The sequence below is a fragment of the Prionailurus viverrinus genome, chromosome C2 (genome assembly GCF_022837055.1).
Source record: "Prionailurus viverrinus isolate Anna chromosome C2, UM_Priviv_1.0, whole genome shotgun sequence".
NCBI classification, from domain to species: Eukaryota; Metazoa; Chordata; class Mammalia; order Carnivora; family Felidae; genus Prionailurus; species Prionailurus viverrinus.
Genome location: NC_062569.1, coordinates 63,553,377 through 63,571,574, shown reverse-complemented (window position 1 = coordinate 63,571,574; position 18,198 = coordinate 63,553,377). Strand labels below are relative to the sequence as shown.

Sequence of the window (18,198 nt, the reverse complement as noted above, 5' to 3'; positions counted from 1 at the left end):
TCCACTGTCACCGTGGACAGGCTGCTAATAGATATCCGGAGCTTGAGGGTGGTAGAAAATGCTATTAAAGTTGGAGTTTTGTCTCGTTACCGTGGGAGTGAATTATATAAAGGCGCCCAATTATCTCCTAGACATCTGGCAGACTGGCCAAGGCAGAATAGGGAGAGCTGCCTCATTCCTATGCCTCTTGAATATCAGCAAGACACAGAGGGCCAGCTTTTAGGGACCCCACACACTGAACAGCATGCCGCTAACGGCATTGCTTTCGACGACCAAGTAAGCAGCAGCCTTTCAGCAACTGAGGCACGTGCTGCTTCCCCACGAAGGCTCTGTCGAGGGATGAGCTGATCTGGATCGCCTGGCTGAGCAGCTACACCAGCTTTTCCACGGAAAACTTTCCACTTACGTCGTCAAATTAAAAAGTCAATGCTATTTTTTATTCATGCGAAATACTTTTTTAAAGCTAGGTGAAAGCACCGACGAACCCAGAAACATGCACATACGCACACTTCACCCACCAATTTCATTCATAGATGTTCACTCCTAAGAACATACGCATTCTTTCAGGCTTGGAAGGGAATCCTAATCACAAATACCAATGGCCAGATCTGAGGGCTGGAGAGAGCGAATAATTTTAGTGGTTATTTGGGTAGAGACAGACCCATACCCAGTTTCATTTCCTGGCTCTTTTGTATTCATCAATCGGGAATCATTTGCTTGCAAGGAAGAAACATTCATTCAAACTAACTTAAGTAAAACTGACTTAGGCAAAAAGGTGATCTTATTTGCTAATTTTATTATCTTCTCCTTGGTAATGTGTTTATTTAATCTATAGCTTGTTAGGCCAGGATCTGTTTGATCTTGACAGGTATGCTGGGTTTTTTCTATTTCTCTTCCCTCCCCAGATCCATTATCCATCTTTCATACTCTGTTCTGTGCTCCAGAAGGCCCCTTGCTGGTTGCTCCCTGATGGACTTAGCCAATGGGCCTTCACTGAAATCATTTCCTTTGAACCATCTGAGTTAAATTCTGTTTCCTGCCTAATGCAGTAGAACCTCCAAATGTCCTACCTTTGATCTATCCAGTCTTCCTTCAACTATAATGGCTTTCTAGTTTTACATAGCAAATTCAGGCTAACAGGCATTCTCTTTGCAGACTAATTCTCTCCATTCCCAACTTGAGCATAGTCAATATTCTGGTATCTCATCATTTTCAGCAGTTGCCATCTATTTTTTCAATTATTTGGAGAGCAGCAGAATTTGTGTTTCATAAATAATATAGACACTTATCAATCTCGTTCAGTTTATTACCACAGTCAATATTGTATTTTAGGTCTTGCAGTATCCTCTAGACTCCAAGCCCCAGGGGGTTAAGCTCACAGTATTTTTGTTCATGACTATATCCACATCCCCAAGCACAGTGCCTGGCACAAGGGAGCAGTTAATAAAATATGTGCCCTTTAAAAAAAAAAAAAAAGGAGGAGGAAGAATTTGTTTATGCCTTTGAGTTTCATCTGTTCTAGAAATTTTATAATAGTAATTAAAAAATACTGCTGGTAAGAGCTAATATTTACTAAGTACCTGCTGTAGTCTATGACTGCAGTTCACTGTATAATCTCATTTAATCCTTGCAACAACCCTATGAACTAAATACCACTTTCATCTCCATTTAAGAAAATGAGGTTCCAAGAGGTTAGGAACTTATTCTAGGTCACCAAGCCAGTATGTGACAGAACCACGCTAAGTTTGACAATCTGTAAAATCTGTTCTCCTAACTAAATCCAATCCCCGCCCCCAACCCCCAACCTGTGGATGGCTGTGCATGGCGTTGGGATTCCCTCTGGAGCCTACAGTATATTTCTCCTCCAACTGCTTCATGATCAGCGCTTCAAAATTGGAAGGTGTCCTCCAAGTCTTCCACTGAGTCTTCTTTTCTTCACATTTGACATCCCTGGGTCCCCAGTGATTCCTCACAAGGCGTGGCTTACAGACTTCTCATCTTTTTCTAGGGTAGATTGGCCCCCAAGTTCTTATTTTAAGATCCTTCCAACCCCCTTTCCTCAACAGTGAGCTCTTGCAATATCTGTGAACTTTCCATCCAGAACTGACCATAGCAAATAGGCATAGGGACTATGCATGGCTCATCCTAACTGGGAGGGATACATCATCAACTGACTGTCCTGACAGATCTGTATGATTTGCAGGAGCTGTGTGTGTGTGTGTGCACGCACACGAACGTATGTATGTACGTGTAAAGGAAGAAAGATGTTAAAGGAAGAGAAAGCAGAACCTGTTTTCTGGTAGCTATCTTAAAGCAAGGCTTTCCTTGATTGGGGAGGTTTAGGGAGCCTGCAATCGCAGTCTCTGTTCATCCTTAAAGACCAAAAACATTTGCTAGATAAGCGAAAACAAGCACATTTCCAGACCGGTAAACCTCCAGGTACAATGAAGTGAGATCTGTTTTCTCTCCTTGCCTGGAGGCCAAAACACTTTCCATTCCCTGAAATGAAGGAGTTTACTGGAGTAAATTTTGAGATATCTCCTCTCCCAGAAAGCAGTCCTCTGATGACAATTCCTTGAGAAGTTCTTTCTACCTGAGTTATTAGGATAGATCAGCAGCTCTTATGGGGTGCTTGGGTGGCTCAGTCAGTTAAGCATCCGACTTCAGCTCAGGTCACGATCTCGCGGTACGTGAGTTCGAGCCCCGCGTCGGGCTCTGGGCTGACAGCTCAGAGCCTGGAGCCTGCTTCCAATTCTGTGTCTCCCTCTCTCTCTGCCCCTCCCCTGCTCATGCTCTGTCTTTCTCTCTCTCTCAAAAAGAAATAAATGTTAAAAAAAAAAAAAAGGAATTTGGAATAGACCAGCAGCTCTTAGATTATTTTGTGCCATGGACTCTTTGGCAGTTTGATGAAGCCTATGGACCCCTTTTGAGAATTGTGTTTATAAATGAATAACCTGATTACATAGGAATTCAAAAGAAAGCAAATATATTAAAACATAGTTATAAAAACATTTTTAATTGTGATATAATAACAATGTGCTTCTATATTAGTGTTTTAAATATTAATATCTGTGTCTAATAACTATCGTAATTTGGAAGTAGCAATAAGCACAAGAAACATTTCAAGATCTCTGCAACTATCTACTAGTATAGAAAAAATATCTGATTGCTTTGGTGACAAAATCACAGGTACTATTAGTTTGTCACTTACATTCATAATTAAAAGAAATGCTTATGTTTAGTCAGAGGTTACTAACAATAAAGAGGTAATCTTTTCTTAGCAAAGTTCATAGACTCCCACCCTGAGTTGAACGGACCCCAGGATAAGAATGCCCACTTAGGGACTTGGAACTTTAGAATCCTGGTGGGAAAGACCACAGAAAGGGCCAAGTCATTTTACAGGTGAGCAAACTTGCTTCTGAGGTTTGAGAAGATATTCAGTTTGTCATGTACCTGGTCAATTCCAGTACTGAGTATTTTATCTGTTACTGAGAAGCCGGTGGGAGAGGTAAGAGTGAAACTTTGGGCACAGGTATCTGCTTGGCACATGTTTTGAATTTCATCATTTGTAAGCTATATGTGGATTAGAGGAGGAGAAATGATCCTTCAATGAAGCTCACCCCTGGGCCCCTGGCTAGAGCTTGCATGTTGCCAAGGCCCCTGGCCCATACACACAAGTCTAGAAAAAGCTCTCTCACCCTCCCCTGAAAGGACATTCCCCAAGCATTCAGAGAGGCACACTTTTTGCTTTCAGCCGATAATGAGAATGCCAAGGTGGGGAAACTTCATCTAAAGTTCAGTCAATTCTTTGGAAGAAAGTAACTCACTCCTTAAGAGAAGATTCGCACTGACATCTTGACTTATAGTCCCACCCACCCTTGCAGCCGTGCAGGCTCAGTCCAACAGACATCCAGCAGATGTCACTGGTTACCACCTCCCCAGCCCGACACTGCCTCTCACTGCATATCTTCTCCAGCCTTATAACCCAGCTAGGACACTCGAGCCCCAGAGGGACAGAAAAATCAGACTGTCTCTACCTGTCTCCCCACGGAAGACAGTGGGATATCTGAAGATCTGAAAATCTTTTCTATCATTTCAGATCTAGAGGGTACCACAGAGATGATCTATAAAGGGCACCAATGGTAATGTCAGTAGGACAATTCTTGGTGCAGAAGCGTTTGAGTCCTGTACCCTAAACGCTGAAAGCACACCTCACGTCTCTGTGAAAGTCACAAGTAGCTCCTCACATTTCCAAACATCCCCTAAGGGAAGTCATACGACCCCTGGTTGTGGTTGAGAACCATTGGAAGAAAATAAGGCACGGAGAGGTTAGTTAATGAGTTCCGCAAGACATAGGGATAGCCAGTTTATTGATTTACTTAAAACCCCACTTATTTCCCGAAATGATTTGAATATGTTGAACAACCCAGTGTTTATGTGGCCATAAGTCTTCTTATCTCCACTTTACCCATGAGGGAATTGCCCAGGATCACACAGCTAGAAAGCACAGGAGATCAGAACTCAACTGCTGAGCACGAGATCCACCATGTTATTCCCTCTGCTGCTCAGTGACGCGGCCGAGCGCTGGGCAGTTGTTGGTACCACATGTTGGGCCCTGGTGCTGCCCTGACACTCTGAGTCTGAAAAATGCCATTGTCCCACCAGGTGCTGCAAGGAGCAGCCACGTGTTTCTACGCTTTCATTGGCTTTGACATCATTGCCACCACTGGAGAGGAAGCCAAGAATCCCAACACGTCCATCCCTTATGCCATCACCGCCTCTTTGGTCATCTGCCTGACAGCATACGTATCTGTAAGTACTACATCCTTTTGGGACCATCTTGATGGACTTTTCGTATTTGACCTTAAAAAGTAGCTCTGGGACTGGGTCACCCTCTGTCAGGAAATGATCCCTTCCTTGTGTCGTCTCGGCGTTTGTATGCATGCGTCCATGCACCCTATATCCCCACCCACCAATGACAAGAAGAAAATCAGCACTCCGAACTGGAGACGGGGGCAGTCTTGACCTCTGAGTTTCCATCCCTGCTCCTCCGCACACACAGGCTCTGGGTGTCCACTACTGCCCAGGGGACGGTGTACAGGGAGTGGGCTGCTGTCCAAGGAGCTCAGATCATAGGCTGGCAGTAACGGGTGGGTGTGCAAGCAGAGGCATTGTGGAACTCTGTGCACCCTCCTCAATGCTCTTCTGTCTTCTGGGATCTTCCCGGCAGCGGGAGGCGAGGCTCCTCCAGAGTGGGGAGAGAGTACACCACCCTCCCAGAGACACTCTTCCCCTTAAATCTCAGGGGAAATGCCATTTCTTTCTGCTGTTGCTCCCTCTTTTTATACCAGCCCAAGCTCATTTTTCAAGTTTTCCTGCCAAGGGGAATCCTTAGAAGGAAGCCTGCAGCTTCTTGTCATCTCAGGATCAGATGCTCCTCAAACTTGTGATGTGTCATTTCCCAGTTCCCATCCCAGAATTTCTATCACAGAAATAGCTCACTCGCAGCCAACGTCCTCCTCGGCCCCTGGCAATGGAGAGAACCAGCTAACAAGTCAATAGGTGTGTGGTCACAAAAGTGCCCCAGGCCCTGGGGGTCCCACTCACTTCACTTACCACCAATAGGAAAGATCCACGGCTGTTACGTGCATCCCTGCTGCAAAACATAGGAAAAGCACCTCCTCCCCAAAACACAAACAAAACAGAAACAGCTTTAGCAACTACTTAAGGAAGCCAGACCAGCGGCTGGCTCGATCATTAGGGCAAGCTGCAAAATAAGATTGTCCTGGGCACCAAAGGAAAACACAAGAGCAGCCATGGATGTGGTTTATAGGAATTCAATTGTCCCTGGCAATTGTTTTATGGGTCGATTATCACCTCCCCTTGAGCACACACAGGCAAGTGGCTTCATCTTAACCATACTCTGATGATCCCTGCAGACAGTGTTCAGGCCATGAGGGTGGTGTGGGGCAGAGTATCTCAGGGCAGAGATGCTCTGCTTTGCATTTCCCCTCTTATTCCTCCCTCATATACCCCCCCCAGGGGTCAACCCCTGCTGCACACATAATAAAGTTGGTCATCACAATTCCTTTCTTAGAATAGCGCCTTATAGACTACAGACTACTTCTATGCATCTGCCCACTTTTTGCCCATCTGGATCTAACATGAGCAGCCGACTCAACGCAAACTGCTGTAGGAATCAATCCCACTGTCTCCCAGCCCACCCCATGTTGCAAGTGGTGAAGCTGCTGGGAAACATCCTCTTCTAGAACACACGGCCCTTAACCAGGCCTCAGGGGCTGTTTGGTCTTGCACAGGTCAGCAGGCTGCCATTCCACCGTCAGGAGAAGAGCCAAACTGCTGGGCTGTGGTGGTCCATCCTGCTGTCCTCCCTAGCAGCCCATGGCTTCACTGGAGGATGTTGGCTCCCGAAGAATATGCAAAGAAGTGGTCTGGAAATGCACCACCCTCTCCCGTTCAGGCTCTGACCTCCATTCTTGATGCCAGCATTGGCCCCTGCAGGCCAGGGGGAGCCTGGACCTATAACTGGTGGTTTCATTGCCTGGGGCCATGGAGGGAGGGTTGTTATGGCCGATTTATGACATAAAGGAAGATGGGTCCTAGGTGCCAAGTGATTCCTGGCTAAGCAAAGCCACAGTAGTCTTACAACCCCAGAGTAGGACCGGGTTCCATCCTGATGCCTTCATTTGTGGGCTGCCTGGCTCCTGGCACTGAGCTACAGAGAGGAAATGGAAATATAGGCCTCATATGGGTGCCCCCTGTTAACTGGCTATGGACCTCTGATCACTTATCTTTGGAGTTTTTATCTCTGATTTTCAGAGTGAACGGGAGAATCCATTTAAGACCATAGAGGATCCTGAAAGTATAAAGGAAATGAGAGTCCTGCCCATGTGGGCAGGGTGCTCACGGCCACTGCCAGGTCCTGGCTCCAGCACCTTTGGCTCCAGTTCCTTCCATGTGATGGTATCTGCCCTTCACTGAACTGTCAGTGTAGTTCTGCTGTTGTGGGGCTTAGATACCTGCATACTTATTCCTCAGATATGAAAGCCTGAGAGAGATATTGAGGACCATCTTGTCAAGTCCACTAAATTCTAATGTGAGGAGAAAATACTGAGACCAAGAGGTCCAGATGCAAAATGACTGGTCTAAATTAAGGGCACATGCCAAGAAGTGACAAATCCAAAGTCCAGGCCTCTTCCCTCTCCTTTGGGACACCCATCCATGCTGTCAGTCCTCTCCACCTCCAGCCATGTTTTCTCTTGTTTCAACAGGTGAGCATAATCTTAACTCTGATGGTGCCATTCTATGCCATCGACACGGAATCCCCACTCATGGAGATGTTTGTGGCTCATGGGTTCTATGCTGCAAAATTCGTAGTAGCCATTGGGTCAGTTGCAGGACTGACAGTCAGTTTGCTGGGCTCTCTCTTCCCAATGCCAAGGGTCATTTATGCCATGGCTGGTGATGGGCTCCTTTTCAGGTAAGGACTATGCTTTATGAAATTAATTCTGCTCTGCCATGCCTGTCCAGGGAGAATGTCACCCCCTGTCAGCCTGACTATAATTTTGATGTGCGTGTATGTCACATAGACGATGGAATTTATCATATATCCTAATAAAGAGTCTGAGCGAAAAGAACGTAAGCCCCATAACAGCCCCTCAGTTTGACTCTGGGTCTCCCAATCTAGCACAAACTGGTATACTCCCCCTAACTGCCCCTCCCCTCTTGTTTGACACTGTGTGTTGCTTTGTGAAGATTGTGGGTGTCAAACTGCTGCACTGAGTGACTTCCAGAAAGAAGGACCCATCCCAGGGACATCTTGGGCCTGCCCTCACATTGAGGTGAGGTACTGACCATCTCTCCACAGCCCCTCTGAGGGTGAAAACATTAAAAGCTACCATCACAGGGAATATAAGACCATGTGAACAGAACCTAATAACAGTAGCAACAATAACTACCATTCATTGAACATTTGTGTACCCTGGGTGCTTTGTATACAGATCCCATGTAGTTGTCACAATAACCCTGTTTTGCAGACAAATATAGTAGATGAGTATACCTAGAAAGGTGAAAACACTTACCCCAATCCTCCAGCTGCTGAGGGGAGGCCGGGATTTGAATCCATGACTGTCTGACTCCAAAGACAGGATTTTCAAGCACTCCAATATATTGGCTTCCAGCCCCCTACATTGGCCATGAAGTGGTCAATCTGCCCCAAGGAAATGTGGCCCATCTCTCGGTTCCCAGTGCCCACTGTATGAGGGGCTTGCAGGGAAGGCATTCTTCAAGCATGGAGGTCAAGGAGCGCTCAGGGGTACGGGGGGGGATCCAGCTCAGGGACTTCCTCTCTGCCGCCAGCTGTCATCTTCTGCTCCATTTCCCCTGCATACCCCCTGAAGTCATCACCAGGTCAGAGCTGCCATGTTTGGGGAGCTGGATAGATCAAGAAGGGGCTGAGTGTGGCGGAGATGTTACAACTTCACACACCCAAAAGGTTTTTCTGCTGTCAAAGAGGAAAGATGCTGGAGCTCCAAAGGCAGCTGATAGTCAGTCATATGTGAAAGACAAAAATAAAAAAGAAATGGAAGAGGTGGGAGGAGGGCAGATTAGGAAGAGAGTGAGGAGGAGAGCAGGAACCTGCTTAAGGCCCACAGGAACTGCTAAAGAGGCACCTGTCATTCACTCACCTTTGTTGGTCTTCTCCAGTTGGTAAGTGGCTGGATTTGGGCTGCATTTATGAGCACATGTTCTGAGTTATTGCGCTATTTTGCCAACTAAACTTCTGCACTTTTGTTGTATGGCAATGCTTCTCAAGCTTTAGTATAAATCAGAATCCTCTGGAGGTTTTTTAAAGCATAGTTTGCTAGGCCCCATGCCCAGAGGTTCTGACGTAGGAGGTCTCTGGTGATACCTGAATATGTGCATTTCCAATAAGCTCCAAGGTGATACTGATGCTGCTGGTCCACGGACTGACCATATTTTAGGTAACACAGGTTTAGGGGACCCCAAGGAGGTGTATGAATGTTCCACATATCACTCCTTCCCAGCAAAGCTTGCACTTCGATTCAGATTTCTAACATGCCTTCCTAAATTCAGTCGTCCCTTCACATCGCATAATGAAGTAGGAACTTTAATAAAGAAGTTTGCCTCAAAACCAAGGCATGAAAGCAAATTATTTTTAAATTGTATTCCAGAAACCAAATCCTGCAGTAGGAATAACTGTATTCAAAGCAGTGACTCCAGAAGTACATTGGAGGAGCAGGACCAGGTGGACTTAAGCCGTGTTAGAGTCAGTCACCATCTGTAGCTCACTGTTAACCCTCTGCTTGCCCGTCCCTCCAGGTTCCTGGCTCATGTGAGCACCTACACAGAGACACCAGTGGTGGCCTGCATTGTATCGGGGTTCCTAGCAGCTCTCCTCTCGTTATTAGTCAGCCTGAAAGACCTAATAGAGATGATGTCCATCGGCACACTCCTTGCCTACACCTTGGTCTCTGTCTGCGTCTTGCTCCTTCGATACCAACCAGAGAGTGACATTGATGGTTTTGTCAAGTTCTTGTCCCAGGAGCACACAAAGAAGAAGGAGGGCATCCTGGCGGACTGTGAGAAGGAAGTTTGTTCTCCTGTGAGTGAAGGGGAAGAGTTTTCTGGCCCAGCCACCAACACATGCGGGGCCAAGAACCTACCATCCCTGGGAGACAACGAGATGCTCATAGGCAAGTCGGACAAGTCCACCTACAATGTGAACCATCCCAACTACGGCACTGTGGACATGACCACAGGCATCGAAGCCGATGAATCTGAAAACATTTATCTCATCAAGTTAAAGAAGCTGATCGGGCCCCGCTACTACACCATGAGGATCCGGCTGGGCCTTCCAGGCAAAATGGACCGGCCCACAGCAGCTACAGGGCACACGGTGACCATCTGCGTGCTCCTGCTCTTCATCCTCATGTTCATCTTCTGCTCCTTCCTCATCTTTGGTTCCGACCACATCTCAGAGCGGAGCTGGTGGGCCATCCTGCTGGTTGTTCTGATGGTGCTGCTGATCGGCGCCCTGGTGTTCGTGATCCTGCAGCAACCAGAGAACCCCAAAAAGCTACCCTACATGGCTCCTTGCCTCCCCTTCGTGCCTGCCTTTGCCATGCTGGTGAACATTTATCTCATGCTAAAGCTCTCCACCATCACATGGATCCGGTTTGCAGTCTGGTGCTTTGTGGGTAAGCAATTTCCTTTGACGCCTGGAGAATTCCCTCTCAAGGCCTTAAACAGGCTTATCCCAAAATTACCTCCTAGCTGGACTAGGCATCTCCGTTGCAAGAGAAGTCTGGCTTGTTCTATGCACCCTTGCTCTCTGCATTAGAGTCAATAAAGCCAGTTGTGCCCTTTCTGCCTATTATGGTCTTGGCCGTTGGTTCTGAAGAATGATGCTAATCAATCCATCACTTCATTGAATACTATTACTGGACATTCTTTTTATGAATAATTAATTCCATAAAAAGTCATTAATTAAAAATATAAATAAATTTTATAGAAATATAAACAGTCATTCAGTAAAATGAATCCACATAATAAAGGGACATAAATAACACAGTAAAAATTAGAGTGAAAAAGGTTGACTGGAATTCTATCTTAGAAACTAAAAATTATGAAACTGAAAGTTACAGAAGAATTACTTTTCTTATATTTGACAAAATTAAAGTAAAATACCAATCATGCCCTAATATTTTAAACGAGCAAAGTATGAATTAAGTGTGGATTTTGGCATAATTTTTCCGACTAGATTATACCATTTACCATCCCTCACTTCATATTGACTTTTATAAGATATTCAAGAGTTTTTCATTTTCTCTCAAGATTCTTTCATCATCCTTCGATATTCTAGTCATTCTCTTGGAAAGCACACATCACGCTGTCAATCTTAACTGATTTTCTCTTTGTTGACAACTGATACAGTTCTGCTAGGACTTCAACTGTCCACAACTTTGGGCGTAAATCAGAGGTTCTCTCTCTAAATTCACTTTTATTGCCTTCATAAAGCCCTACCCCTGTCCAAAGATTTTTCATTTTCCTTTGTGATTGATTTATATTACATTCACATCACACGTTTATTATATCCAACGAGTACTGATGTTCATGAAATGGTTGGAGATCAGTGCTCATGGTAACTTGAGAGGGGTGTTTAAGTGAAAACTGATTTTAAAGTTCCTTAGTCACTCCCTTTATTTCCCTATACAAATTGATAGCCCTGAGGTCCCATCCACTCCTTGATATAGGAATACGGGTGTTTAGCACTATGTCCTCTGTGCCTGGCACACAGCATGTGCTTAATAAATACTTCTCTATGACTACTCTTCCGATGAGAAAAAAAGAATAGCTGGAAAGGAACTTGAGGAGGTGGAATTTGAACCGTTAGCCTAAGGATGCTTGGGTGTCTCGGTTGGTTGAAAGTCCAACTCTTGATTTCGACTCAGGTCATGATCCCCAGGCCATAGGATCAAGCCCCACATTGGGCTCTACACTGAGCATGGAGCCTGCTTTAAATTCTCTCTTTTTCCCTCTGCCCCTCTCCCCTTCTAGTGCTCTCTCTTTCTCTCTCTCTCTCAAATTATAAATAAATAAATAAACAAACAAACAAAAACAAACAAACAGAAACTGTAAGCCTATAAGATAAGATCTGCATAGAAGGAAGTGGAGCAAAAACAGTACCCAAAGGAAAGGGTCCAGACCTTCCGGTAGATTCCTCACCTCTCAAGGCCATCCTGTGTCTTCTTAGAAGCATCCCGTCCCAATTTTCACAACTCTAGGTTTCATCCTTCGTTAGACTTTAGGGGGAGTTCTTGAGAGAACCCCACTAACCCCTCAAAGTTTAAACCACTTACATGATTTATTCACAACCTCTCTTCTCCATTTAAACATTTTTCCACTGAAACCTGTAGCCAACCAGTAGAAAGATTCTACTGTGGGTAGAAGTGACTGAGGAGGGTAGAAATATTCCAGTCACGTATTTGTCAAATGACTGAAGGCATAGACACAAAGACACGTGCATTTATTCATTCATTCCTAGAGTACTAAAGCTGGAAGGGACCTTCAATATCTAGCACAATGTTCCCCATGGTTTTGGTGACCATTCTGTCAGTAATATTTGGGCTGATTTTAGAGAGCATATGAATGGACTTTTTTTGAATTTTTAAAAGTATTATATAGGTATTATACATTTGCACACGTACGAGAAAAAATATACCTACTCACATGAATCTGGTGATTATTTTTAAATTTAACAAGTGAGTCCAATTAAAGAAAAAGCATTACTACTGGTACAGGTGCCATGATTCGTAGTAATAATTAACACTTAATGTAGCCCTTATCACATACCAACTATTACTCAAGGACTTTCCTCACATTAACTTATGTATTCCTCACAGCAATCTTCATTTTACAGATGAGGAAGTGGAAGCACTTGACCGAGGTCACATAGCTAGAATTTAGGGGAGCCAAAATTAGAAGTCAGGTAGTATGGGTCCAGGGATCATGACCATGGCCATGATACAAAATATGTGGCATATAAATAACCAAAGTTTGAGGGGTGCTTGGGTGGCTCAGTCAGTCAAGTGTCCCACTTCAGCTCAGGTCATGATCTCACAGTTCGTGGGTTCGAGCCCCACCTAGGACTCTGTGCTGACAGCTCGGAGCCTGGAGCCTGCTTCGGAGTCTGTGTCTCCCTCTCTCTTTGCCCCTCCCTTGCTCATGCTCTGTCTCTCTCTCTAAAAAATAAATAAGCATTACAAAACAACAACAACAACAAAGTTTGAGAAACACTGAAATCATCTACCCTTCCCCACCGCTCCCTCTCTCAATGTCACAGATGACTAACCTGAACCTCCAAAAGGTTAAACAACATACTCAAGGTCAACAGGAATAACTGGAGATTATTCACAGAGCTATTATTAAAAACTCAGTATCTCCACGCCCAGATCTGCAGCCCGTACCTCCCTGCCAGGGTGCCTCTGAGCATCTTCCCTATTGGATCAGGATGTTTGATATGTAGTTTGTGCGGATTAACACCTAACATCAGGGCTGGCTCCATGGGCGCATAGGACCCCACATTTGGCCTAATGCTCTGCTGCTGCTTTCTTGAATTCTTAACAACCTTTTTTTTCTTAACAACTTTTTAACAAGGGGCCCTATGGTTTCATTTCACACTGGGGCCCGTAAATTACGTCACCAGTTCTGCACTAAATCTATGGTTTCTGGAGCACCAGAGGCACTCTGCAAACATGGTAAGGTGGCAGGGACCCTTGCCTTTGGAGTCAAACAGTCCAGGTTCAAATCACAGTTCTGCCACCTCTGTGTCTTGTGACCTTGGGAAGTTCACTTAGCTCCTTTGGGTCTCAGTTTACCCATCTGTAAAAATGCAGATTAATTCTACTCGTCTTCATCTGGTTGCTGTTTGGGGCTTAAATAAGAAAATATTGCAGAAAGTAATAAGAATCATTTCTTCCCTGCCTTTCTCTTTAAAATCTAAAATGATTCATTGTCGCCCAGACTAGCTATCACATGCCAAAGTACAGCATGAACCTGTTCTGACTCAGGCTGCCCTCCCAGTTATCAGGCAGAAGAAAACTCCCAGAGAGCCTTTTGTAATCTTGCTGATAGCATAAACTTCAAACTCGCTCCAGAAATTGATACTCCATGACATGGGAGGGTGCCACTACGCAGCCTGGAGTTGGCCAGTCAGAGGACACAGGAGCTCACAGCTCGCATCCAGCTGCTGGCTACTAACTGCTTTAGCATCATGGTCTTTGAGAAATGGTCCCTGAGTAATTTCTGCCTAGAACAAACAGTCTCAGTCCTGACTACACATCAGAATCACCCGAGCTGCTCCTGAAATATTCTATACCCAGGATCTCAGAGATTTTCTGATTTAATTGGTCTGGTGCAGCCAAGCACTGGGTATTTTTTTTTTTTTTTGAAGATCCCCAGGGAATTTTAATGTGCGGGCAGGTTTACAATGATCTAGAACAGTGGTTCTCCCAGTGTGGTCCCAGACCAGGAGCATCACTCACGGAACAGGTTAAAAGTGAGATTTTAAACCCCATCCCAGACCTGCCAAGTCAAAATCTCTGAGAGCAATTTAGGTTTTAACAAAGCCTACACATTGTTCTGATGCATGCTCAAATGTGACAAGGACTGGTCTAGAGAGAAGAATAAGAAGATACTAGCAGGCAAGGCAAATGATTTAATTACAAAAACTCCCTGTTTTTCAAAAACAAATTTTTGCACATATAAAATATATCCATCGAACAACCCCAAATTGGCTTATACAATTTTCAGTGATCTCATAGAATAATTATGCCATCTCTAAACTTCTGAGTCTCCAAGATGTCAGATTTTTATTTTGTTATTCATAGTATAACTTTCCTGGGGAGAACAGTAGAGATATTTTTAAACGGAGCTTCTTATGAAACATTAGCTACTTTTTAAAAACGAGATTTACATGGTTAGGCTGAGTCATAACTCGATCATCTTCTCGGGCATATCTTTTTAACCAGCCTTCTCTAGATGAATCTTAATCACAGCATTTTTCTAACAATGTTTTGCTAAGCTCTGAACCTTCGGATGAGCACGACTCACTGAATAAAATAAGGCCCAAGTCCCAGCAAGATTACTCAGCACTTGTTCCTTTTCCTTCAGACAAGAGAAGGAACACGCACAGCAAATGTTTGATAATCCCCAGCAAAATGAGCACAGATCAGACTTCCTGTTCCTTTTCTCTCAGCTGATGCGGTTTTGTAAAAGAACACCTCGAAGTGTTGGGCAGAGTCTCAGGGAGCCCGAAACTAGCAGTTACCAGTGATGACACTATACGGCAGTACTTTCCAGGTCTACTGTTCCCTGTGGGACTTGAGTATAAAATAATGATCGGGTGAACCAGCTCGTGGGCCCCCTCACCCTGAGGGCTGCCAAGTTCTCACCTGGAATGTTTTCAGCCCCTCAGAGAAAAACCAAATTCTCATCTATAGATTTAGAGAACAGACACTAATCTGGCAATGAGCTTCGTAAATCCTGTACTAAAACGTGGTTTCCAAAGGGAAAACACAGCTGTGGTCTTTACCTGCAGTATCATTTGAAAACCCTGTTGGAAATTGACTCAAAGCAGCCATTGTCGTGTAGGGAAGAGGAGGAGAAGAGGGGGGCCTTGAATGGGGAGCAGAGAGGACACCAAGATAAATCAATTCCTGAGGATATGTCCCATAAATAAGCTTGAAATTCTCCTTGTAGGCAGAGGAGGAAACAATTGGCAACTTCGACAAATAAATCATGCTCAAAAGGGCAAAATAAAACTCACGAAGGCCAGGGCGAGGATGGCAAGAGGAGCAGCGCAATTCCAAGAAGGAGGCGGGGGGGTGGTCCCGCTACAGTCCAGGCTGCCTGCTGGCAGAGGGGCTATGCCGGGCAGGGCTATGCATGGAGAAAAGGGCCGGGTGATACCATGGCTCTGCACCCAGCAGCAGCCACAATATCGGCTGTCCTTTGAGACAAAAGAAGGAAAGGAGAGATGGCCATGGCAGAGACGAAGGGCCCCGGAGCAGGTGTGAACAGGGCCCCTGGAACACACTTAGAGCCATGAAAGAGTGGCCACTGGGCATCTTTCCCTCAGCATTATAAGACTCATCCGTGTCGTTGCTTGTGGTTTTAGTTCGTTCACTCTCCTTACCCGGCTGGCATTCCACTGTGGTAATAATATGCCACAGCGCACTTATCCATTCTAGTGCCTGTGGACATTTAACTTGCTTCTACTCTGGGGCTATTACAGATAGAGCTGCTGTGAACATTCTTGTACATGTTTTTGGTGGACACATGAACATGTCTCCCTTGGGTTTCTGCTGAGTTAGAAGTGGCATTACTGGCTTGCATTACTGGATTTTTTAAAATATTCTTTAATAAGATTGCATTCTGTTTCATGGCCATTATACCCCTCAAATAAAATAAGTCCCCAGTTCCATTTTGCAGGTGGGAAACTGAGGCATAAAGTAATGTGACTTTGTATTTGATCAGTAGCAGGGCCAGGAAGAGAATTTCTACACCCCCCCCCCCCCCCGCCCGCCAACCCCCTATTCAATCCAAGCCTGCTCTTCCTGGCCACACCATCTTAAACAAACCTTACTGTTACTATAATCAATGGGCTTGCAGTGGTATTTTTTTTTTTTTGAGAGAGAGAGAGAGAGAGAGCTGGAGAGGGGCAGAGGGAGAGGGAGAGACAAAATCTTAAGCAGACTCCATGCCCAGCACAGTGCCTGATGCGGGGCTCAATCTCATGATTGTGAGATCACGACCTAAGCCAAAATCAGGAGTCAGATGCTTAACCAGCTGAGCCACCCAGGCGCCCCTCTGGTGGTATTTTAAAAACTAACCAGCAAAGCAGGAGTTGGTAGGGATGGCAGTGGGTGGGGAGGACACCTTCTCATTACCATTTAGTTTTCATTTCTGCCTTGGCAAATGTCTGTTTTGGGAAGTCGATCCCAGAGTAGTAAAAATAAAAAAGCCTCTGGGCATAACAAAATGCCTCAGTTATCTGCCGCGGGCATGGCTTCCTGCTGGAAAGTGCACCCCAGGAAGAGGTAGCTCCACCCAGCCTGAGGTCAGGTAGCCCACCTCATCTGGCCCTGAGCCCTGTTGCTGCCTACAGAGGACAGGAAGCCCCCAGGGGACTCTAGAGATCCAACATCTGCTCCTCAGCCAGACTTTGGGCCCGTGAGGTTAGAAATCTGCGGCTGCTGTCTATCTCCAGGTCACCCAGTCTCTTTTCAGACTTGAGGTTTTGTGCTAGGTTTTCCCCATATGATCCAGAGACACCCCCCTCCTCCTACCCCTCTCACTTGTAGGTTTGGCGTCATTTGCTTGGTTTGCACAAATGGAGCAACACAAGTAGAGTAAGTTGTTGTTTGTCCCAGCATCTGAAGGCAGGCTTGGCATTTCTAAACCTTCCCTGGAGGTGCCCGGGTGGGATGGGCACAGCCATCAGTTTAGACTCAACAGATGAAAGTTCCAGTGCCTTTTCAATCACTGACTTATTAACCAGTTCTTAACCTCTCTGGGATGATAGACGAGGAAGTACTTTTCTAGAAAGGGCTTTATGATCACAAAGTGTTCTACTACATTAAAAAAGCCCACTAAATTGCTGAAGGAGTGATTCCTCATCTTGTCTAGCATGAACCTCTCCTGGGCACATTCTCCACCAGGGAATTTCTGTCTGAAAGAAAAGCCAATGCCTCCTTTTGAATGAATATTTCCCTTTGCTGCAAACAGCCTTTTGCGGGACTCATGGCCATTACCTTTGACCAAGGCTGCATTCAGCCCATGTGCCCGGTACAGCCATGTCTGTTTTTTAAAATACTGAAACCCTTCTGTGCCTGCTGCTAACTTGTGGCTGCCCTGAGCTTCTCCTCTCCCTAAAAAAATAACTCCAGCCCACCAGGGGGGCTTCCAAGACCCTACGGCAACAGAAGAGCTAACCCCCCTCTGATTTTTAACATCACCCCTGCCTTTCATTTATCACAGATATAAGATGTGTAACTACAAAGCAATGGATCTAAGTTTTTAAGACACAGCAGGATTAAATATGCAAATGTCAATTAGCCGTCTCATTCTTAAGGGTTCATTCCAAATGACTTCTGGCTTAGGCCAAAAGCGAATCCTCTCTCAAAAGATAAACTTTGCCATCTGTAACGGTTTGCAAAAGAATATGATGCCAGCCCCAGTGACGACTTGAATAACAGTGCCCCAAAACTCTATCAAGCAGTGACAGCATCATTGGAGTAAGTCTATAGCCTCATACGGTAAAGAGTATTTCCCCCACATGCACAATAATTCAGGGAAATTTTAATACTTCTGCATATCAGATAATCTTAGGGAATTATTATTAGTTTTTAGATGTGATAATGATAGTAAGTTAAGTATTTTTAAGAAGTCTATTTTAGGGGCACCTGGGTGGTTCAGTCAGTTGAGCATCCAACTCTTGATTTCGGCTCAGGTCGTGATCTCATGATCTCAATCTTGTGGGACCTAACCCTGCATTGGGCTCCATGCTGAGTGTGGAGCCTGCTTGGGATTCTCCCTCTCCCTCTCCCCTGCTTGCCCTCTCTCTTTCAAAACAAATAAATGAACATTTAAAAA

The 18,198-nt window shown here is 45.1% G+C and overlaps 1 protein-coding gene across 1 annotated transcript in view; it reads left to right on the top strand.

The window, feature by feature from the left end:
• Nucleotides 1-18,198, top strand: part of SLC7A14 (solute carrier family 7 member 14) — a 69,640-nt gene that overhangs the window by 27,936 nt on the left and 23,506 nt on the right. The window contains exons 4-6 of the mRNA XM_047875565.1: nucleotides 4,666-4,812; nucleotides 7,293-7,501; nucleotides 9,364-10,241. Of these exons, the coding sequence (XP_047731521.1) occupies nucleotides 4,666-4,812; nucleotides 7,293-7,501; nucleotides 9,364-10,241 (1,234 nt within the window). The remainder of the gene's footprint in view (nucleotides 1-4,665; nucleotides 4,813-7,292; nucleotides 7,502-9,363; nucleotides 10,242-18,198) is intronic.